At 41.0% G+C, this 20,884-nt stretch overlaps 1 protein-coding gene across 1 annotated transcript; it reads left to right on the plus strand.

Annotated features, from left to right (window-relative positions):
- Positions 1-12,883: 12,883 nt before the first annotated feature.
- On the plus strand, positions 12,884-19,502 carry LOC308131392 (putative ribonuclease ZC3H12C; the record flags this gene model as incomplete). The annotated part of the gene is made up of 5 exons (XM_080498120.1): positions 12,884-13,590; positions 15,640-15,779; positions 16,874-17,108; positions 17,189-17,295; positions 18,070-19,502. 5 exons carry the CDS (start codon positions 12,884-12,886, stop codon positions 19,500-19,502), a joined length of 2,622 nt encoding a protein of 873 aa, XP_080354246.1.
- Between the last annotated feature and the right edge of the window lie 1,382 nt (positions 19,503-20,884).

The raw sequence follows: 20,884 nt of genomic DNA on the forward strand, positions 1-20,884 counted from the left end.
GGACAATAACAACAATGGCGCCGTGTCGCGACTCCCAGTCCATTTATTCTCCTTTGATGTGGTACTTTTATTTTGACAGTCACCCGTGATAACAATCCAACTTGGTCGTCTGTCCAGCAGAATGTCCGTGTCCTCCTTCAGGTTTAAAAGCGTTTTGTTCTCAACAGCACCCACTGGTGGCCCAGCATGAACACTACCTTGTTTTCAGTGTTTCTGCCGTTACCATGGAAACGGACATCATTCACTCAGAGGCATTTTGTGAATCGTAAACAAACTACCCCGACAAATGGAAGAAGAAACTCCAGAGATGATCAGGTTTGATATTTACAAGGGTTGGAAGAAAAATGTTAAGACGCTTTTAGAAATTAAGAAGCTTCTCTGTTTGCAGGCGTTTGCATGTTTTATTTGTTTGGATTGTTTTATTTCAATTTTTTTTGCAGATACTCCAGTTTCCTGTCACATTCCAGAAACAGGACATTAAGTAACTCCAATGGCGACCATATTGTTTCTTAAGCTCTGTAGTCTGTGTGTTGAGATGCGTCGGTTGATCTGGTTGATCTGGTTGATCAGGTTGATCAGGTTGATCAGATTGATCAGGTTCATCAGGTTGAACGACCTGAAATAATCTTTTTATTTATATTATTATAGTTGACCAGAAAAACCTCATGGCCATTAAAAAAAAAAATCTCTTTTTCAAGAGTGTCCTGGGACAATAAGTACATTAAGGTTCCAGATAAAAATCAGAAAAATGTCAATATATTAAAAAAAAATTAAAACATGCAAATTTGCCCACAAATTAAAATGATTCTAAAATCTTAGAATCTCCCCCAACAACCGACGAGTGAAACCGCACAGCAACCACATTCGGCAAAATAATAGAAATTGATTCACGAAAAGCTTTAAGCACATAAACATAAAACATGCACAAACTTGATATAATAGAAGCTGCATGTAAAACGATGCTATTGTCATTGACAGCTAACGTGTTAACAACAATGCGATAGAGCAGCTATGTGCTGAGTCATGATATCAATAGAGACAAAAGTTAATGCAAAAGACATTTCCGTCCGTATCGAGTTACCTTTTTATTCTCGATCACAAGAATGTCATTTGACTACTTTAAAAATAGCAAGTACAACACTATGTTTATGCTGTGTGTTTTATGAAATAGTTTCGATATTCAATATATGACAGAGTTGAAAATCTTTGTTTGGAACATTAGAAACACAATAAAAAACCCAAGTGAATGAATATATCACTTGGCCTCAGCCACTGATTATAAAGATAATTTCTAATGAAGACATTTGATCCTGACAGCAGGTCAGACAGAGGCGATTCATGGCGACGCCGGATCTGAAGGAAATCTGCTGCAGGATCAGTTCTGTAATCGTTCTCTTTTAATTAATCAGACGTCGCCTCGACACCTTTGCTGGCTTGTTGCCAATCTGGACTGTGACGCCAACACAGAGACGCTGACAAGAGTTGGTTTTCAATACGTTTGTTTATAGACGTCATGACAGACGTTAAACTGATATTAATTACATTTAAAGTTAATGTTTTCTACCAGCTCCTGAAGGCAACATGTTGAAAACGACTGTACACACAGAAACATTGTATTTCGCATGTCTGGCCACTAGTTGGTGCTGTGTGGGTTTTTTTTTTCTTTTTTTTTTTCAGTAATACAATCACACGCAATACAACATAATACAATCCATTAAATAGACTTTTATGGTCTTGCAGTTCAACTCAGTATCTATTATATGTAGGAAATGTGTCTCCACGTATGCAGACGATGGTAAACGTTCACCAGATGAAGAAAACAAAACACAACGAATATTTCCCTTCAAGACGTCGCCTTGAACACAGGGAATGAGTTATTTAAAAAATAAATGACGTATTATTTCTCTAGTAAACAGGGGTTTAGTGAAATTGTTCACGTTACAACATTAGCTTTGGCTAATGCTACCAGTTAGCATGTAAACGGGAATAGAAAGGGAAAGTAGCTGTGCAACTTTCAAGACGATTATTTATTTATTTATTTATGACAAGTGAACTGAAATGAAAGCATTTTCTAAATAAAAGTATTGAGCTGTTTATTTCTAAACAGTTGCTAATTGCCAAAACAAATGAGATTACTGTAACTGATTTGAACTTTTTTTGCGTTCATGACTGGATTTATTTGGCCGACGACGTCGTCTGGACTCTCCTGAAAGGCAAATCTCATTTTTGTTTGGCAGTTGTGTGCAAAAAATAATAATAAACCACCTCCTTTTGAAAATGGGGGGAAAAAAATAAAACTCAACTAAACAAAACCTGAAACTGTTTAAGTCCAGCCTGACAGGCGGCCATTCACCGTCTCTTCACCTCCTTTCAGACTGAAAGTAATACCCTTCCTCAGAGTCACAGCTCTTTAAAGAGACGCTGTCACTTCTCTTTTTTCGCAGCTCCGTCCCAAACAATCAAAATCGTCTCTCACTTTTTATTTTCCCACTTTCTCTCTCTCTCTCTCTTGTCTCACTCCCCTTTTTTTTGCCTCGTTAGTTTGAAGTCTTTCTCTCTTGCTACAGCTTCCTTTCCCCACCTGCTAACTTTCCATCAAACACACACACACACACAATTTGGTAGCGAACACTACTTTTAACATAATTCCACTCATTGTCTGAGTCCAGCACCCCCCCCCCCAAAAAAAAACCCCTCAAAACCCCCCCAACTCATGAAACAAAGAGGTTGAAGGCAGCAGCCGTCGCCAGTAGGCCAGGTGTTCCACAGAGCTCATTTCTGGGTCCTGTGGGGTTTTTTTTTTTTTTTTTTTGCTCTCTCTTTCTCCTCATGTATCTGTGTGTGTGTGTGTGTGTGTGTGTGTGTGTGTGATGGCCCTGAGCATGGTGGGCCTGCCTGCAGCTGCCCGCCGAGGGCCCTTCTTTGTGCCCCCCCCCCCTCCCATTGTCAACTCACGCCTCCTCGACCATTCATGGCTCGAGCCGGCGGATGGACTGGTGATCAGTGTGTGTGTGTGTGAGGTTTTTGGTGTGTGTGTGTGTGTGTGGAAGATGGTGGATACAAGGGGGGGGGGGGGGGGGGTGGAGTTACCGGACCATATATTTTTGTCTCTTTTCATTGGCGGAGAGCAGGGTGACTGGCGTGTGTGCAGAGTGAGCTTTGGTGAAGTCAGGAACGTGTGTGTGTGTGTATGTGTGTGTGTGTGGTCAGATTCCTGCGTTCGTATTGGTCAGTGGAAACACTCAGAGTGAGCAGGGGATCTTTAGAGTCTTTCCACTCCATCTGCTTTCGAGTCACACTGATAAACCTGCAGCTCCGGGACGCTGCACTCTCGCCTCTCAAGCAAGAGGAAGACGAGCTCCAACCTTCATCTGGTGGGATTGAGGCAAACGTTCAACCAGGAGACCCACTTCTGCTCAGCCCCACTCGGAATGACAGCCTCACTTACCCCTGTGGATACAGATATTTGACTTTTTTTTTTGTTTTTGTTTTTTGTATTTGCCTTTATAAAGGAACTTAGCCAAACTTCCGGGCTTCCATGACCAGCGCCATTGTTGGGGACTTGTGTGATTTGCTGCCCATGTGGTCAAAAGTTGCATTTACGGAGTGAAATTATAGGAGTTCTTTCCTCCATCTCGCTGCCTTTTCCATTTCTCCTTGGAGTTTGTGGTAAGTTGGGGTTTTTTTTGTACTTGTGTTAGCAGAATCCTTTAGAGGTGGATGACTGTGTCACAAACATGCAGCTTAATGCTTGAAAAGTAGTTTTCTTTTGCTTTACTGCATTGCTAAAATAATAATAATAATAATAATAATAATAATGCTTTCATTTCTTGTAAGGTGACTTCAAAGGCGCCTCAAAAATAAACGCACTAATATTTTAAGTTGTCATAATATTATTATTAATACTAATAATATAAATGCAATTATTATTATTGTTATTATTATTATTATTATTATTATGACAAAAGCAGATTGTACATTTATTTGGAGGCGCCTTTCAAGTCACCTTACAAGAAATAAAAGCATCCAAAGGTCAATGTTTTGCCACATTTGTAATTCAAAGTTCATCCACACAAAATCACCTGAATGATAATCAGTCAACATGTTAAGAATCTGAACACAACACGTGCAGACACTCCTAAAATATGTGCAGTTTCAGTTCAGTTTGGATGGTTGAAGTGAAGGTTGTAGTGAAAAGGACAAGATCAAAGGCTTTGTGCGGTGGAACCAGGCCTGCTACGATTCCTCAGTTTCCGTCTGAGTCTCACATATTCGCTTCTGATCTTTCCCGGCTTGGTCGTAGCGTGGAGGCGGCGGCAGCAGCAGCTGACAGTCTGCACAGCTTTTAGGTGAAAGTGACCTCCCCCCCCTCCACCCCCACCCCCCACGACAGACAGTGATGATATGTCCCAGTGAGGGTGAATCTGGACGCCACCAGTTGCAGCGGAGAAGAAGGGGAGGGTGTAGGAGGAGGACGAGGAGGAGGAGGAGGAAGATGCTTTCAGGGAAGTCCCCTGTGGCTTCAGCAGGCATCTGTTGCCCCCTCACTACCCCGACCCCTCCCCACCTCCTCCTCCTCTGGCCGTACATACCCCCAACCCCCCCCCCCATATCCCGGCACCCTCTTTGTCCCCCTCCCAGCCGGTCGCTGGCGTGGCAGCAGACTGGCTCTGCGCCAGCCGTGTGGCGGCCCTCAGGGAGCGGTCAGGGTCTGACCTCAGGGAGCTCATCCCCCCCACACCCCCACCCCAGCTCCCCAGGGGGGGGGGGGGGCTCACCCCCAGAACCAGAGATGTGCAGAGGCAGGCGCAGGCAGGCCGGGTCACCGCGGGTGAGGCTGCGGCATCTGCTCACTGTGGAAGTCCGACTCCGACTCCGACCAAAACGCACATCGAGTTCATCTTTTATTCTGACATTCGCCGCGACGCAGAGAAAACGAGAAATGAAATCACGAGATGTCTCGCAAATATACCAGAAAAGTCATTTAAAAAAAACAAAATATGAGAAAAGTCACTGAAATCACAAGATGTCTCGCAAATATACCAGAAAAGTCATTAAAAAAAAAAAAACGTGGGAAAGGATATTTCATATTGATCTGACCCCATATGACGTGTGTGTACGTTTGATAAAAACTATACACTTTGGAATAATTACAAGATACACATATCGATCGCTGTATGCGTGGATGGATGAGATCATAAAAATGCGTAAAGTAGATCTCATGTGTTGTGACTAATTTATGACTGATAATGTAAAATATCAACCCAAACTTGAAACTTCACAGAACTACCGAGAGATAAAATCATATTTATGTTCATAAATGTGAACCCAGAACTCAAATCAAGGGTCTGTTAGTTCATGAAAGACCTCTAAACACAGAGTCTTGGTTTAATCAGGAGAGTCTGTTGACTTTTTTTGTCTCAATATTTAAATCTGAACTCTAAATATTTGTACCTCATTGAACTTGGAAGATGATCTGGGATTTTAATCTTCATAAACGATTCAACACAGTTTAAACATTCTTGATTCTTTCACATAGTTTTAAAGTTTTCGCTCCATTCTTTCATAATCCATGGCGACGCAACATTAACTGACTAATTTCTGCCATAAGAATATGAATTAAACTCTTAATTTCAGTCTTACAAAGGTTATTCTGGAGTAATGATGAATGCATAGGGTGCTCAGCACAATGTCATTAAATGAGTGTTTTCAGCTTCATTGCTGTTGTCGATAAAGTATATTTTTTTAACCAAATTAAGACAATATTTCACAGCGAAAATATGAAAAATTATGAAAAATGACATTGAATTGGCCCAAATTCCCACTGGAAGCCCTTAAAAAGGATTTACAATCATATTGTGACGCCACATATACAACATATTACGAATAACCTGCAAATAACTGCAAAAATTACGTGTTGAGAAAAAAGCTGAAGTGTCTTAATAAAGTGCTAAAGTCACAGGACAAGTTCAAAATGAAGCCATTATGGTAACTTCTAATAATAATTTCTATTTTGTTGCATTTTCTTTAAGTGAAAAGGAGATTTGCCTTCGTTTCATCTTGTTCAGCTTTACTGCTGTTTGATCACTGTGATCAAGACGCATTTTCATAAAGTTTCAGCCTTTATTCTTCGTGCATGCACGTCTCTCAGAGCGACAGTCAAAGTCAGACTAAAAAAATCCCGAGTCGCCGCTTCACACTCTGCTGTGTCATTGTCGTATTTTTGCTGACTCGGCAAAAGATCCGGCCCGCAAACGTGCGACTGAGGCTGGTGTGATTGCCCGGCGTGTGTGTGTGTGTGTGTGTGTGTGTGTGTGTGTGTGTGTGTGTGTGTGTGTGTGTGTGTGTGTGTGTGTGTGTGTGTGTGTGTGTGTGTGCGTGTTGTTGGGGGGTGAGTGGGTTTAAAAAGCCCCCCAGCCTCCGTCTGTGCACGCCGCTCAGGGCCGGAGAACAATGGCCGCCGTCACAGGGGGACAGATTGGGTGGCAGCTGCATTGTCGAAGGACGGCAAGCCAGACACACTTCTGCCTCCCCCCCCCTTAACCCCCCCCCGCGCCCTCAGATACACACCAAGTCACTCTCGCTCTTTCCTTTTGTGCGTCTATTGTTGATGGACTAAATTATTCCTGCTCTCTTGTGGCATTCAGGAGGACAAACAGCGGCTTAGACTTTTTTTTTTGGGGGGGGGGGGGGGGGTGGGATGGGGTGGATGGGGTGGAGGGGGGGGGTTACGAGTCTGCAGGAGTTTGGTTGACGGTTCAAATGTTGCAGCAATTACATGGGTGGAAGTACAAATACTCACATTACACCAATTAAGTAGTATTTTCATTCATTCATGCAATTTTACTTAGTCGTGAGTACCGATTACTGTCCTATAAATCTAGTTCACTAATATCTAAACATGCTGGCCTGCAAACGTGATTCCAATTAATTTATTCTTTAAATGGAATCAAATCTTATATTTAACTTAAAAGCGACAAAAACTTATAGTGTAAAAAAAAAAAAAAAAAAAAGGGTTTTGAATGTAGAAAATTCATACGAAAATGCAATTGTGTGTATTTAAATAGAAACTAATACTAAAACAGTACTTTTTCTTAATGTAATCAAATATTTTTTCTTTACCCTTCAGGTTGGGTGACTTTGTTTTTCAAACTGTTGTAGTAGCATAGTTGCCATGTAGTTTTGAGTAAGGTTGTTTTTCTTTTTGGTGTTCGTTTCATAAAACAGAAATTAACACTTGATTGATGTATTTGTTATATATAACAAATTAATAAAAACTACCACAAAGCTCCTGCAAGGGAAAACATCCATTTAACATAAATCCAGTAAATCTAGTCAATCATATTAAGTTTTTTTTTTTTTTTGTAAATAGCACTGCGTGGCAGGAAAGTTGTACTCAATGATATAAAGGTAAACATAAAACGGAGGTAAAGATTTTTTTTTACAATTTAAAATGATAAAATATGTTTGGATTTGATGAGTTTTACACTCCTTTTTAAGAGATTGGATTGTATAATTAGAACATTTGTTTAGTTCAGGAGCACTCATATTCTTTGAGATAAAATGTTTAATTTACACTTAGTTAAAATGTTAAACAGAGAACATCGAAATTTAATTTGTTGAAGAAAAAAGAAAGCTTGCGAAATGTAACTCAAGAAAAGTACTTAATGGCGTATAAACAGTAATTTTTAAGGTAATGATTTTGTGCTAAAGTCTATTTTAAATTAAAGAAGAGGTAAATGAGATTTCTTTTAATTTTAAATTTAAAGCAGAAGTGAATCATAGTAAAACCAACACCGTTCAGTTCAATGGAGTTTTTAAGTCTCCCGACTTGTTTAAACTCTAATGGCCAACAACAATTCAAACTTTGATTTAAAAAAAATAAAAAATACCAAATTACTATTTTACAAAGTTTGGATTCTTCTTTCACATGGAGTCAAATCTTGACCTTGAGTTTCCTTGACCTGGTTTTGAAATCTTGATGTAGCCGAGATATTAAAAACAAAAAAGCTTTAAAAGGGAGCAGTGAAACGCGCATCGTATTTCAAGCCTTAGATTACATTCAGACAGATTTGCATTTGTTCCAAAACCTCCAACAGTCCGAGGTTCTTTTTCAGGGAATTTTTTACTTTTTTTTCTGTTCTCAAAATAACCTTTATGTTCTGACATCAACACTATAACAAACCGAAATATTCATTTCAACTCAAAGCTGTGGAAGTTCCCCGCATGGGTATTTCCACCGACAAAGACACTCATATTTGTATATTTCATCGACCTTAACTGAGGCTACAGAATCGCCTTGAAACATCTTCTCATATGACTGTGAACTGTCACTTCCTTTAATTTTTCTTTAAGGCGCTCCTGTTAATTCTAAATCTCACCACAGGGGGCGCAGGAGTGCAGCCGTTTAAACTGCGTCCCCGGCAACGTTAACGGGTCTCAGTTTGTATGGTTTACCTGTACGTGTGTGTGTGCGAGGGTCAGTAAATCAAAACTTACAGAATATGACAATATTACATTTGATCATTGCGTTTTTGGGGATTTCTTAAAAGACAATCCATTTTTAACAGAGAACTTTTTTTTTCTCATCATTTGTTTACTCAATAGCCAAGTTTATATTATTTGAGGAAAATAATATGGACTATAGAAGCTAGCGTCCTGGCCCTGACTGTTCTGATGACTATATTAAGATTAATTCTGTGACGCTGATGGAGAAAGAGAGTATTTCGTCTGCTCCTCTCAGAGTTTGTGACTAAAGAGTACATGTACATCTTTTACATCAAATGACCTTCTTGACAAAAACTGGGCCGTTGAAAATGTCCAGTCTTGCTCATTTGATTCAGTTTTTTGTAAAATATCAATCATCTAACAGGACTTCACGTGATTAAAAAGTCAACAATCCCTCACAAGTGTTATACAAGCGCCAGCACTGAAGGAAAAAACTGCAGTTCAGCAGGTTGGAAGAGACTGAAATGTGAAGGAAATCTGATTCAACCTGTCGGGTTTATTTGATATGTGGTGTATTCCTACATATTTACGCATACAAAGTGCCTGAGGAGACAACCTCATTTGTACCTCAAAAGTATTCGGATACGCTAGAGAAGGTCTTCAAAAACAACATAAAGTCATTAAAATCATCAGAAAATGCTTCAGAAATCACAGAGAAATCTTTAAAAACACCAGAAAACTTTGAAATATACAAGAAAAGTCATTAAAAACACTAGAAAGAACTTCACAGCCACCAGAAAAGTCTTCAAAATATACTAGAAAAATGATTGAAAAACGTGAGAAAAGTCATTCAAATCACAAGATGTCTTGCAAATATACCAGATAAGTCATTTAAAAAAAACCATGAGAAAAGTCACTGAAATCACGAGATGTCTTGCAAATATACCAGAAAAGTCATTTAAAAAAAAACATGAGAAAAGTCACTGAAATCACGAGATGTCTTGCAAATATACCAGAAAAGTCATTAAAAAAACATGAGAAAAGTCACTGAAATCACGAGATGTCTCGCAAATATACCAGAAAAGTCATAAAAAAATGAGAAAAGTCACTGAAATCACGAGATGTCTTGCAAATATACCAGAAAAGTCATTTAAAAAAAAAACATGAGAAAAGTCACTGAAATCACGAGATGTCTCGCAAATATACCACAAAAGTCATTTAAAAAAAAAACATGAGAAAAGTCACTGAAATCACGAGATGTCTTGCAAATATACCAGAAAAGTCATAAAAAAATGAGAAAAGTCACTGAAATCACGAGATGTCTTGCAAATATACCAGAAAAGTCATTAAAAAAACATGAGAAAAGTCACTGAAATCACAAGATGTCTTGCAAATATACCAGAAAGGTCATTTAAAAAAAAAAAAAAACATGAGAAAAGTCCAGTAACATACACACAAGATTATTTGGTGATCTTCTAAAGCGCCAGGCCTGTGGTGGCACTAGAACACCAGAGAAATACAGTGAAAACAAAACACAAAGTGAACGTGAAACTCAAGGGAGAGGGTGAAGCTACGACTTCAGCGTTATTTCTCATGAATGCTGAGCGAGACTTTTCCCATTTCTCTACCGAGGGAACTGGTTCCAAGAGTTGCTTTCCAAAAATTGCCACCGGCCTGTGGATGGTAACGTCGAAACAATAACATAAAATGCGAGACAGACTTTGGAATATATTTAAGGTTTTGTGTGACAGGCAGGCGACAAGAGCTGGTGTAACAAGAGGCGGTGACTCATGTTCCCCAAGAGCATCAACAATAAACCAACCTCAATAATTATATCAACCGTTGCCAAGATTATGAAATAACATTTGCATAAAGATTGTTGGCATGCAAGGGATACAAATACAATGACAAATATCACATGGGAGATTTAAAAAAATATGTTTGAATATTCAAATAACAAATATTCAAACCTTCACAGGCAATAAGTTATCCAGAAAAGCAGAAACGTATTTCAATACACCACAAAAGTCCTCAAAACCTCCTGAAATGTCTTGGAAAACATCATAAAAGTCTCCAAAAACAACATAAAATCTTAAAACAAAATACAGAAAAATCTTTACAAATTGTTAATTATTCCCAAAAAATACAAGATAAAGCTTCAAATACACCATAAATTATTTCAAAAAGACCAGAGAAGTCTTCAGAACAAACAGAAAGGTTTTCAAAAATGCCCGGAAGCCTTTTAAAATGTCAGACAAAAAATAACAGCATATTAAAAATAACAAAAAAAACAACAAACCACACCAGTTGATTGGGGGCCGAGTTTAAATAAATGTATGTTACTATGGAAGTAATTGTTTGTTTTCTTCATCGCGGAATACGGCAGGAATGAAGAATTTTCTGTGGTACTGTAGCAGCTTCCTGTTGCCGTACAGTGACATCTAGTGGTCGGCGACGATATATTTCGAAGTTGCTTCCAAATCGCATGAGCAGCCAAATAAGTGAAAATAAAGTGAGGTGTAGTCTGGGTAATACGGTAAAGAGGAAACATTAGCAGCTTACACGTTTGATTTGATTAAAAAGGCGTTACAAACTGAAAAAAGTATAATAAAAGTGAATAAATAAAGATAGCCCAAGTTTCTTGCAAAGTGGAGTAAAACGGAGTAAAAATTATTTAAAAAAATGTTAGTGCCATTGATCAATTAAAGAAAATGTACTAATTAATTGCACCATTGTCTGTAATTAATTGCAATTGAATTGCATTGTTTTTCTCCTGTAATGGATGTTTATTCAGGGAAAACCATGGAATTAATGTCGACTCAACACACTATATTAGACTGTGTTTAAATTCAAATACTATTTTCGTCGACGTCCTTTTAGCTTCGCGTGAAACTGTTGAGCTCCTAGATTAGCACAATAATAAAAACATAAATTAATTAATTAATAGACATCTAAGATAAGTCTGGGTTTAGTTAGTCTGGAAACAAAGTTGTGAAATTATTACATGAACAAAGCAATAATAATATAATATCCCGTTGAGAGAGAGAGAGAGAGAGAGAGAGAGAGAGAGAGAGAGAGAGAGCACACACACACACAGAAAAAGAGAAAGAGGATAAATTAATATTTAACCTGCAAGTCTTTTTCTTCCATCTTCAGTAGTTTAGTGGCTCCTGGTCAGCCAACATGGCAACCTCTGCTTTTGCTGCAGAATTACTAGTGGTCATTAAATTCAGCTTTTCAAAATAAAGCTCATGACTTTCACTTTCTCAATCAGCCGTCAGGAAACGTCTTAAAGTGAAACTTTCTGCCTTAATCTTATTCCGCTCGGTATTTGTGCTGCTAATTACGTGAATTATTTTTAAACGTTTCAAATCAATTAATTAAATTAGCGTATTATTTTTGACAGCACAGTAAACTTCAGAATCACTGAATCGTTTCATAAATGAGCCCCTTGCGTCAAACGAATATGTTCAATACAATAAAGTCCATTTAATAGGAATTAACAGGACCTGTGTGGTAATTCTGCTTTTGTGAGACATACTGAAAGAAATAACCTGACAACAACTGACATATATATTACCAAGTTACAGTTTCACGTTTCATATTAAATGCCTTCAAGTTTCAAACTGTCGCTATAAACAGAAGCTCTGCATAAATGACACTTATTATGTTGAGTTCTAAAGACGGTGGCGGTGAGAGTTCAGCTTTTTGGACTTGACCCAGCCTCTTTGCATTAGTGGGAGTGAAGCAGCTGTTTTCGGCTCCGGTTTCTGGTATTTGGTCTCTGATCTCTCTTGAAGAGTCGTTGACAGCAGAGCTTAAATGCAAATCAGCGGCAAGACGCAGTCAAACATGGGCTTGGTTTGTTTTTTGGTTTGTTTTCTTTTTGACTCCGAACACATCAGGACTTTCGGAGCGTGTGCGCTTGACCTTCAGCGGCGTCTCTTCCGTTTGTTTGCTCAACTTTGCATTTTCTGCTGGAATCCTTCAAGGATCCTATGTTGTTACAAGAACCCAGTAGGCAAATCAGGTGGGAGGAGCCGCGACTGCAGTCACGACTGCCAGATCTTTGAGCTGCGGTTTTAGTTTGAAAGAAGACAGACAGACAGATCTCAACAGGCATTAGTTTGATTCTTCTTTTTTTTTGGGGGGGGGGGGGGGGGGGTGAAATGCCGGAGCTGATAAAGTCCAACATGTAAGTGATGTGTGGTTATTTGGAATGACTGCTGGATTTGACCCTTCTTGTTTTTTGATTTTTTTTTCTTTTTTTTCCCTCCTTGAAGCTTCAGTCACAGGAGCAGCTTGTGGTCGGCAGTGCCAGCGGGGGGGGGGGGTGGTGGTGGGGGGGTTGGGGGGTGGGTGGGGTGGTGGGGTGGTGGTGGGGGGGGTCGGCCAGGAGGGCGTGGAGTCGGAGCTGGATGTGTGAGAGGACTTCATGGGCCTGAAGGACCATCTGGAGGATGGGACAGGCCACATCCTCTGCCTGGGGCTGGATCTGGACTACCTGCATGTGGAGGGCGCCGAGCGGCAGGCCGGTCCGGACACCGCCGCCGGGATCCTCCGGGTCGGGGTTGGGGTCGGGCCTGCCAGCGGCGGCGGCGGCGCCAGTTCCAGCGCCAACTCCAGCTACAGCAGCAGCAACTCCTCCGAGGACGGCGTCATCTCCGACAGCGAGGATGAGCGTCTCCAGAACCTCCAGAACCTCCAGCTCCAGGGTCAGCCGTCGCCGCCGGCCGGGCTGGACCCGGACCCGGACCCGGACCCGCCTCCGGCAGACCCCTCCCCCGAACCCGCCCCGTCCCCCGACCCCGTCACGGACTGCCGCGGCAAGCTGGAGTTTGCGCTGAAGCTGGGCTACTGCGAGGAGCTGGTGCTGCTGGTGCTGAGGAAGCTGGGCCCCGACGCCCTGATCAACGACCTGCTGGGGGAGCTGGTCAAGTTGGGGACCCGGGCCGAGGCGGAGCCGCAGGCGGGGCCCGCCGTCCCGCAGAACCCCGCCTCTTCCTCCTCCTCCTCCTCCACCTCCACCACCTCTTCCACCTCCTCCCTGGACTCCTGCAGACTGACGTTTTCGTCCAAGCTGGCGGAGGACAAGGAGAACCTGCGGCCGGTCGTCGTGGACGGAAGCAACATGGCCATGAGGTGAGGAGGACAACACTTCTACATCTCTCGTCTAAGGTTCCATTAATCTGCCACTGCACCTTAGTATCTATTTATTTATCTTGCTTTTATCTCGTGCTTATTTCTAAGTGCCCATGTTCCGTTCTGTGTTTTACTTTATGTCTTATACCCAGATATTTTTAACTTTTATTTCTATTCTATGGTATTTTATGACACTCGTATGTACCAGATTGCTGCAACAAGACAATTTCCCTTCAGGGAATGAATAAAGTAATTATCTATCTATCTATCTATCTATCTATCTATCTATCTATCTATCTATCTATCTATCTATCTATCTATCTATCTATCTATCTATCTATCTATCTATCTATCTATCTATCTATCTATCTATCTATCTATCTATCTATCTATCTATCTATCTATCTATCTATCTAATTCTCATCGTGAAGATGCAAAACAATATATCCAAACTTCTAAAAAAGGCTTCACACACAAAAATGTCAACAGAAAAAATCGAATTACATATTTGAGTCACTGCAGAACTTTTGTTTCCGTCGTCTACTGTGGATTTTAATGTTTTTGATTCAAACTGAATAAAAGAAAGAGGATTTAAACTGTTCTCCAGTCAGATGCAATACATAGTTTAGGAATTAAACAGGAAAGAACATGTTTCCACTTTTATTTAAGGAGATTTCTTTGCTTTAAGGAATTTTTCTTTTGGGATTCATCAACTATTTGTGTTCAATTCTATTTTATTCCTATTAATTAATGAATGCGAGAAACATGGTTTAAACTCTGCTGGTTTTTCAGTTATTAACTTTAAAGAGTTTCAGGCATCTGCATTTGAATTGAAATTGAAATAGTATTTGAAAATGATTAAAATGAATATATATTTTAAAATCATGCACGCTTTTGAGTTTTTAGGTTATCTTTAGACTTTTTTTTCTTCTTTTTTTTTTTTTTTTACTGCTGTGTGTTGATTTTTTTTTCACACGTATACTGATCTTTTTGGTAAATTAAGTAGTTTAAACAATCTTTTTGTTTTATTTGCTAAACTAAAACCAACTCAAATATTAGGATAATTAGCATCAGTCGCTCTACGTTAACTGATTTTACCTGTTTGACTTCACTGAGCTGCACTTTGTTCAAACAAGAAGCAACTTTGACAAAATTCTAACATTTATTTTTATTATTAAAGAGGCTTTAATTCAACTAAATGGCACTTTTTTTGACTGTGGTTTGTAGTATCGTATAGAGTTCCAAATAATGAATTTAACCTCATTTAACATTCGATTTCAATTCTGTAAATAAATGACGAGTTTTGTTTGTAGATAATAAAACAAAATCTGGTTTTGTTAGCTATGTTTAATTTTAATTAAAGTGTTTGTTTGACCCGAAAATATGTTTTACACAGTTGTTTTAACAATTAAAACAGAAAACTACAAAATTATTTCCCCCCTGAACTCAACAGCTTGAAAACTTTTGAGATTTTAGAATTTCTGTCCTTTTTCTTTTTTCTTTTCTTTATCTTACTCATTGTTTTATTTCTATTATCTCTTTTTATTTTCTATTCTATTTCTATTATTATTTATTTTATCTCTATTCTATATTATTTGCTTTTTACTCTATTTCTATTCCCCAATGTATTTATTTTGTGTATATGTATATAAAATAGCAGGGGACGGACTGGTGGGAGTTCATCACTCTGTTTTTATTCAGTTTTTACACTGCAAAGCACTTTGTGCTGCATTTTTTTTTGTACTAAAAATGTTTAGAAATAAGGTTTGATTTGATTTGAAGTGTACAGAATGAAACGACCAGAGTCTAGTGGCTGCAGTTTCCTGTATTTATATATTTATGGATGATAAAAGTCTCTGGTTTGGTCAATTTAACATCAAATTCAACATAAAATTAGCCAAACGTGATCCAGTTTTTACCCTCAATGTAATGACTGCTTTCGTTCGCGTCGACACCCGAGCCTCATATGTTTTTAAGGCTCTTTCCTGTATGTTCTTGCAATATTTCTCGTCACACGTTGGACTAATTCACCTTCCTGTTTCCGCACAGTCATGGGAATAAAGAAGTGTTTTCCTGCCAAGGCATCCAGCTGGCTGTCGATTGGTTCCTGGAGCGCGGCCACAGAGACGTCACAGTTTTCGTCCCGGCGTGGAGGAAAGAGCAGTCGCGTCCGGACGCTTTAATCACAGGTAACAGCGCAAAAGTCACTTTAAATGCTTGCAGATAATGCAGATAATTGGATTCGTAGTTATATGTAAACGATCCAGGATGAACAGACTGCGGGTGATCTTTAAAACGCTTCAAATACTACGTGAAATGAAAGCTGTTTTGTTTGGTGATTTGCATAAAATTGTGTCACTGTGCCAAAGTGTAACAAGACCTGGAACAAAGATCAAATTGAAATATGAGAAGAAGGTAGATGTTTGAGCCCGATACACTAAAACGAGCTCAATCAAGCGTCTGTGGAAGCAGATCTATTAACATGATGCCTCTCAAATGGCACAAACAAACAGGATGGACGTGACGCAGATACATTAATATACCCACGCAGTGCAATTTGATTATTACTTGCTTTTACCGTGTATGAAAGGTGTGAATCGGCAAACATTCCCTAAAACATGCGAAACCCTCATTTAAATGCTGCTTATTTGCGTTGCGAAGTCACTCACGGTGTTACGCTAAGTTGATCCTGTACAAAAAGCAGTTAAACGAAAAACACAATCTGTTTTTCAAAAGTGCAATTTAGCACATTTAACTGGGGATCTTAGTAAATCGGTTTAAGTATTTTGGGCGTCAGTTTACATGACAGCGGCGCTCACAGTAACGTTTATAGCGTTTTGTTCTCTTCATGCGTGTGTGTGTGTGTCATTTCATTGCAAACACAACCAACAATGCCAACTTGTGGCCCAACACGCTCACTACATAATTTTCAAAATGTTGCCATGCTAACACGAACCTTTCCCGAAAATAAAACTGCGGAAAAAAAAAAAAAAAGAAAATTCACTGGAGACGTTGTTCCTCGTCCACCAGTAATTCAAGAATCACGTAAAAAGTAAGAAAATAGCTTTATTTAATGTAACCAAGCTAAATTAAACTAGAGCTACACTCGGTAGAGCGCGGATCTTCGCCAATCCAACATTTGTTTGCGGAACCGAGTTAGCATCTCGCCGGTCAGGGAGCGACATCGCCGTGTGAAACGCTGAGCTGGGAGCGTCTCCACGGCAACAGGCGCCGATCTAAAATCCACGTATCCATCTTTTCGTCTTCTTTTTTTGCTGTGCAGACCAAGAGATCCTGCGGCGGCTGGAGAAAGACAAGATCCTGGTTTTCACGCCGTCCCGGCGGGTGCAGGGGCGCCGCGTCGTCTGCTACGACGACCGCTTCATCGTTAAACTGGCCTACGAGTCGGACGGCATCATCGTCTCCAACGACAACTACCGGGACCTCGCCAACGAGAAGCCGGAGTGGAAGAAGTTCATCGACGAGCGCCTGCTCATGTACTCCTTCGTAAACGACAAGTAAGCGGCAGTCAAACTGGGTTTTTTTCCGGTGTTTTAACCATGAATGTGACTCGAATTTCCCGTATTTGTGTTTTTAGGTTCATGCCTCCAGACGACCCTCTGGGACGCCACGGACCCAGCCTGGAGAACTTCTTGAGGAAGAGGCCCGTGATTCCGGAGCACAGGAAACAACCGTGTCCCTACGGTAGCATTACTGCTTTTTAATTTACATGCGATCTTAATATGTTTAATGATCAAACATATGTTTGGTCCGGCTGATTGGAGAAGCAGATCACAGAGAACAGAAGACTTTAAATCATACATGAACACAATGAACTGCATATAGCCTCCTATGGCATTTTGTATTATGATCGAGACAACCTAAAATAATGTAAAAAAAAAAAAAGAACATAAAAAAAACAAATAGTCCAAACTTTTCTCATTCTGTCAGCATTATTCAAATTGAAGAAGTTTAAATTTAAGACCAAATCATAAATCATTAACCTGCTTTATGATGTAAAGAAGTTATTACACTATTTGGGGAAACATATTTTACCTGCCCCATAAAGTAATATTAAAAGTTTTCGGCTGAGCATTTTGTTACATTATTTACCAAGTTAGTACATTTTAGGTTTTATTATTTTTTTTTAAATTTTTTTATTACACTTCGGGCTCAGTACTTTTGTTACATTATCGATCAGTTATTGCATTTCAGGTTTACATTATATTTTACAACAATTAGGGTTGTTGTTATGTAACGGGCTCTAACAAGCACAAACAAACGTTTTCAGGGAAAAAGAACAAAAAAGAACCCCCTCAACAATAGTTTTCCATTTTCAATTACACACTTAACTCGCATCTCAAAGCACAACGACTTTATTATCAAGTGTTTTTTTATCTTCATTGTAATATTTGATAGTGTTCCTCAGATCTTTCTGATTCGTGTCTATTTTTTTTTTTTACACGTTTCTCACTTTAGGTAAGAAGTGTACGTACGGCCACAAGTGTAAGTTCTACCACCCAGAGCGGGGAAGCCAGCCCCAGAGAGCCGTGGCAGACGAGTTGCGAGCCAGTGCCAGAATCTCCTCGGCGGCGTCCAGAGGCCTGCTGGAACACGCCCTGATGGCCAAGAGCCAAAGTCCCGCTGACGCCGAAACAAGTCGTGGCAATAAGCAGCAGAACCCGAGTCCTAGGAGCTCCCTGGTCGACCTCACCGAGGACGCCTTTCCAATGGCCTCGCAAGCCGGGGCCCGCCGAGGGATCAGCAGCATCGCGGTGGGACATCCAGGGTGGCCCCCTTCATCGGGACATGTGGACCCTGGAGGCGGCGCCAGGGCGGCTGCGGCCTCAGCGCTGAGTCAGGCTGAGGCTCTGCTCAGGTGTGGGTCTCCAGAGGTGAGCTACGGCTCGCTGGTCAAGAACTACTCGAGCCTCAGTCTGGTGGTGCCCCGAACTCCCGAGCGCTTCCTTCCGCCTGATCTCCGGGGGCTTTCCTTTCCGTCGGACTGTAGCAGCGAAGGCAGCTCCGATTCTTTCTCCCCCGATCCCCTGGTGGACGATAGCCCCAAGTGCCATCATCACCACCATCCTCGCCACCATCACCACCACCACCACCACCCCGCCCAGTACGCCCACCGTGCAAGCTGTGCGTCTCCAGGACTCGGCCAGCCTTACCCCAGCAGGTATTCCGTTCCTCCAGGGCTGCGGAGGCAACAGGCTTTCAGCGTCGACGACCCTCCGTCGTCTCTCATCTCCCACGCGTCGCCGAGGTCTTTCAAGATGCCTTCGGCCTTCATCCCGCCTCAGCATCAACATCCAATGCTGAGCAGTTTTCCAAATTTGCCTCCTCGTTCGCCGCACCAGTCCCAAGCTTCCCCCGTTCACCCGCCGTCTCAGACCTCGCCCATCGCCCACAGTCTTCTGGGCTCGCTCTGGCAGGAAGGCGGTCTCCCGGACTCCAGAGTCTACGAAGGCTCAACTCTTCATTCTCGAAGAAGCTACTCCGCGTTGACCCAACAGATAAACTGGGAGCACGATTACCAGTCGACCGCCAAGCCCTGCTACGATCCGTTTTCCTACAAGAGCCTCCCGCAGCTGCACGCCAAGGCTTGGCACGCGCCTTGGAGCCAACAGGTGCACTCGGCGCCCAGCGGCCTCGCCCCGCCGGCTCGCCCCCAGCAGTCGCTTCCCTGGAATACGGCCCACAAGAGCCACCAGGCCTCAGCCGCCCTGCACCAGGAGCCCCCCGTGTTCGCCCGGTACCAGGACCTCCGGGAGAGGGTGTTTATCAACCTGTGCGGTATCTTCCCTCCCGACTTGGTGAGAGCGGTGATGTCCAGGAATCCTCTGATGATGGACGCTCAGGAGCTCGCGGCGGCGATCCTGCTGGAGAAATCCCAGCACGGGGCCTGAAACACAGGCGGGACCTGAACGTCTGCGCCATCGGTCCTCCGAACGAGGACAACAAAGTCTTACACAAGATATGAACGTCCTCCGGCTTTTAACGGGCTGCTTCATTTCTTTGCAGGGAAATTGTCTCATTAAATTTAATGGTATTTTTGTAACGGGAAATCCCCAGATTGCCATATTTTTCTAGAAATATGCCTGTTATTTCAGCACTTAAAGATGAGGGTTTAATTAGCATGTCGGAGATATTTTGTGAGTCGAGACACTCGCGCCACCTGAGGAGGGTTTTAACGTGTTTCAAGGAGGAAGTTTAGGCTTAATTTATTTGGTAGCTTTTAAGTTATTTAAAATTATTGTTTTTTGGCACTTTTTTTGGTATCGTTGGGTTTCTTTCTAAGCTTTTTTTTTTTTTTGGAGTGGGGGGGAGGGGCAATCATATCAGGGTATAAGTGAAGCTCACGATCGCTGTCAATGAGTTCAGGTAACCACATGGAGTAAAAAACATCAAATTATATACAATCTTTATACTTATATATATACACACAGGTGCATCTAAAAAAAATGTTTTTCAATTTGACACTTCTTAAGGAAATCGCTTCTGCTCTAACAAAATAAAAGCCAGAATTATGTTTTCTTTTCATAATTATAAGGTCTTGTTAATTCAGAAAAAAATGGTTTGATTTTTTGATTTCATGTGATGCAATATGATTCTGGACACTTCTTTTTTTTTTTTCAAAATAATTCCATAAGAATCAGAAATACAAGATCTTAAAATATTTGTTAAAATTAGATTTTTTTTTGTTTAACCAGAGGCTAAAATTTTCACTTTTAGTTTTTTTTTTCAAATTGCTTTAATGTTTTGAATGTGGACTGCTGCTAACATTTCAATTATTACTCTTTAGAGATGCGCCTGAGCATATACACATTATTTTCTGCATTAACGCGTTTTTTCGTCCCCTGATTGGGTCAAAAGTTTCTCTGTTTGCGGTGAAGTTTGGTGGATTTCCCAGAGAAGAGAAGTGAAACAAAAAAAAACCCCCGGGAAAAAACTCCAGTCAAAAAAAACCCCCAAACTGTTGTTATATCATTGAACTCCAGTCATTTCTCCTCCGAGGACAGACGTCACGTCTTACCAGCGATCAGTGCTGACTTCATTTTTCTTATTCGTGCGCTTGTTGTTTTTCCACCTTTGAGCTTTGTCGATCCTCCAGTCGACGTCGTGGCGGCGGCTGAGAGCACGGTCGCCCCAAATAACAAGGTGGACTGAAGATTGTCGGTATTATTTTAATTTAAAATATGTTAATTTATTACCTTTGGTGTGTGTGTGTGTGAGAAAGAGAGAACGTCTGAGATGCATATGAGACGCAGGGTCTCCTTTGTCGGAGAGG

This window comes from Blennius ocellaris (genome assembly GCF_963422515.1).
Source record: "Blennius ocellaris genome assembly, chromosome: 6".
NCBI lineage: Eukaryota > Metazoa > Chordata > Actinopteri > Blenniiformes > Blenniidae > Blennius > Blennius ocellaris.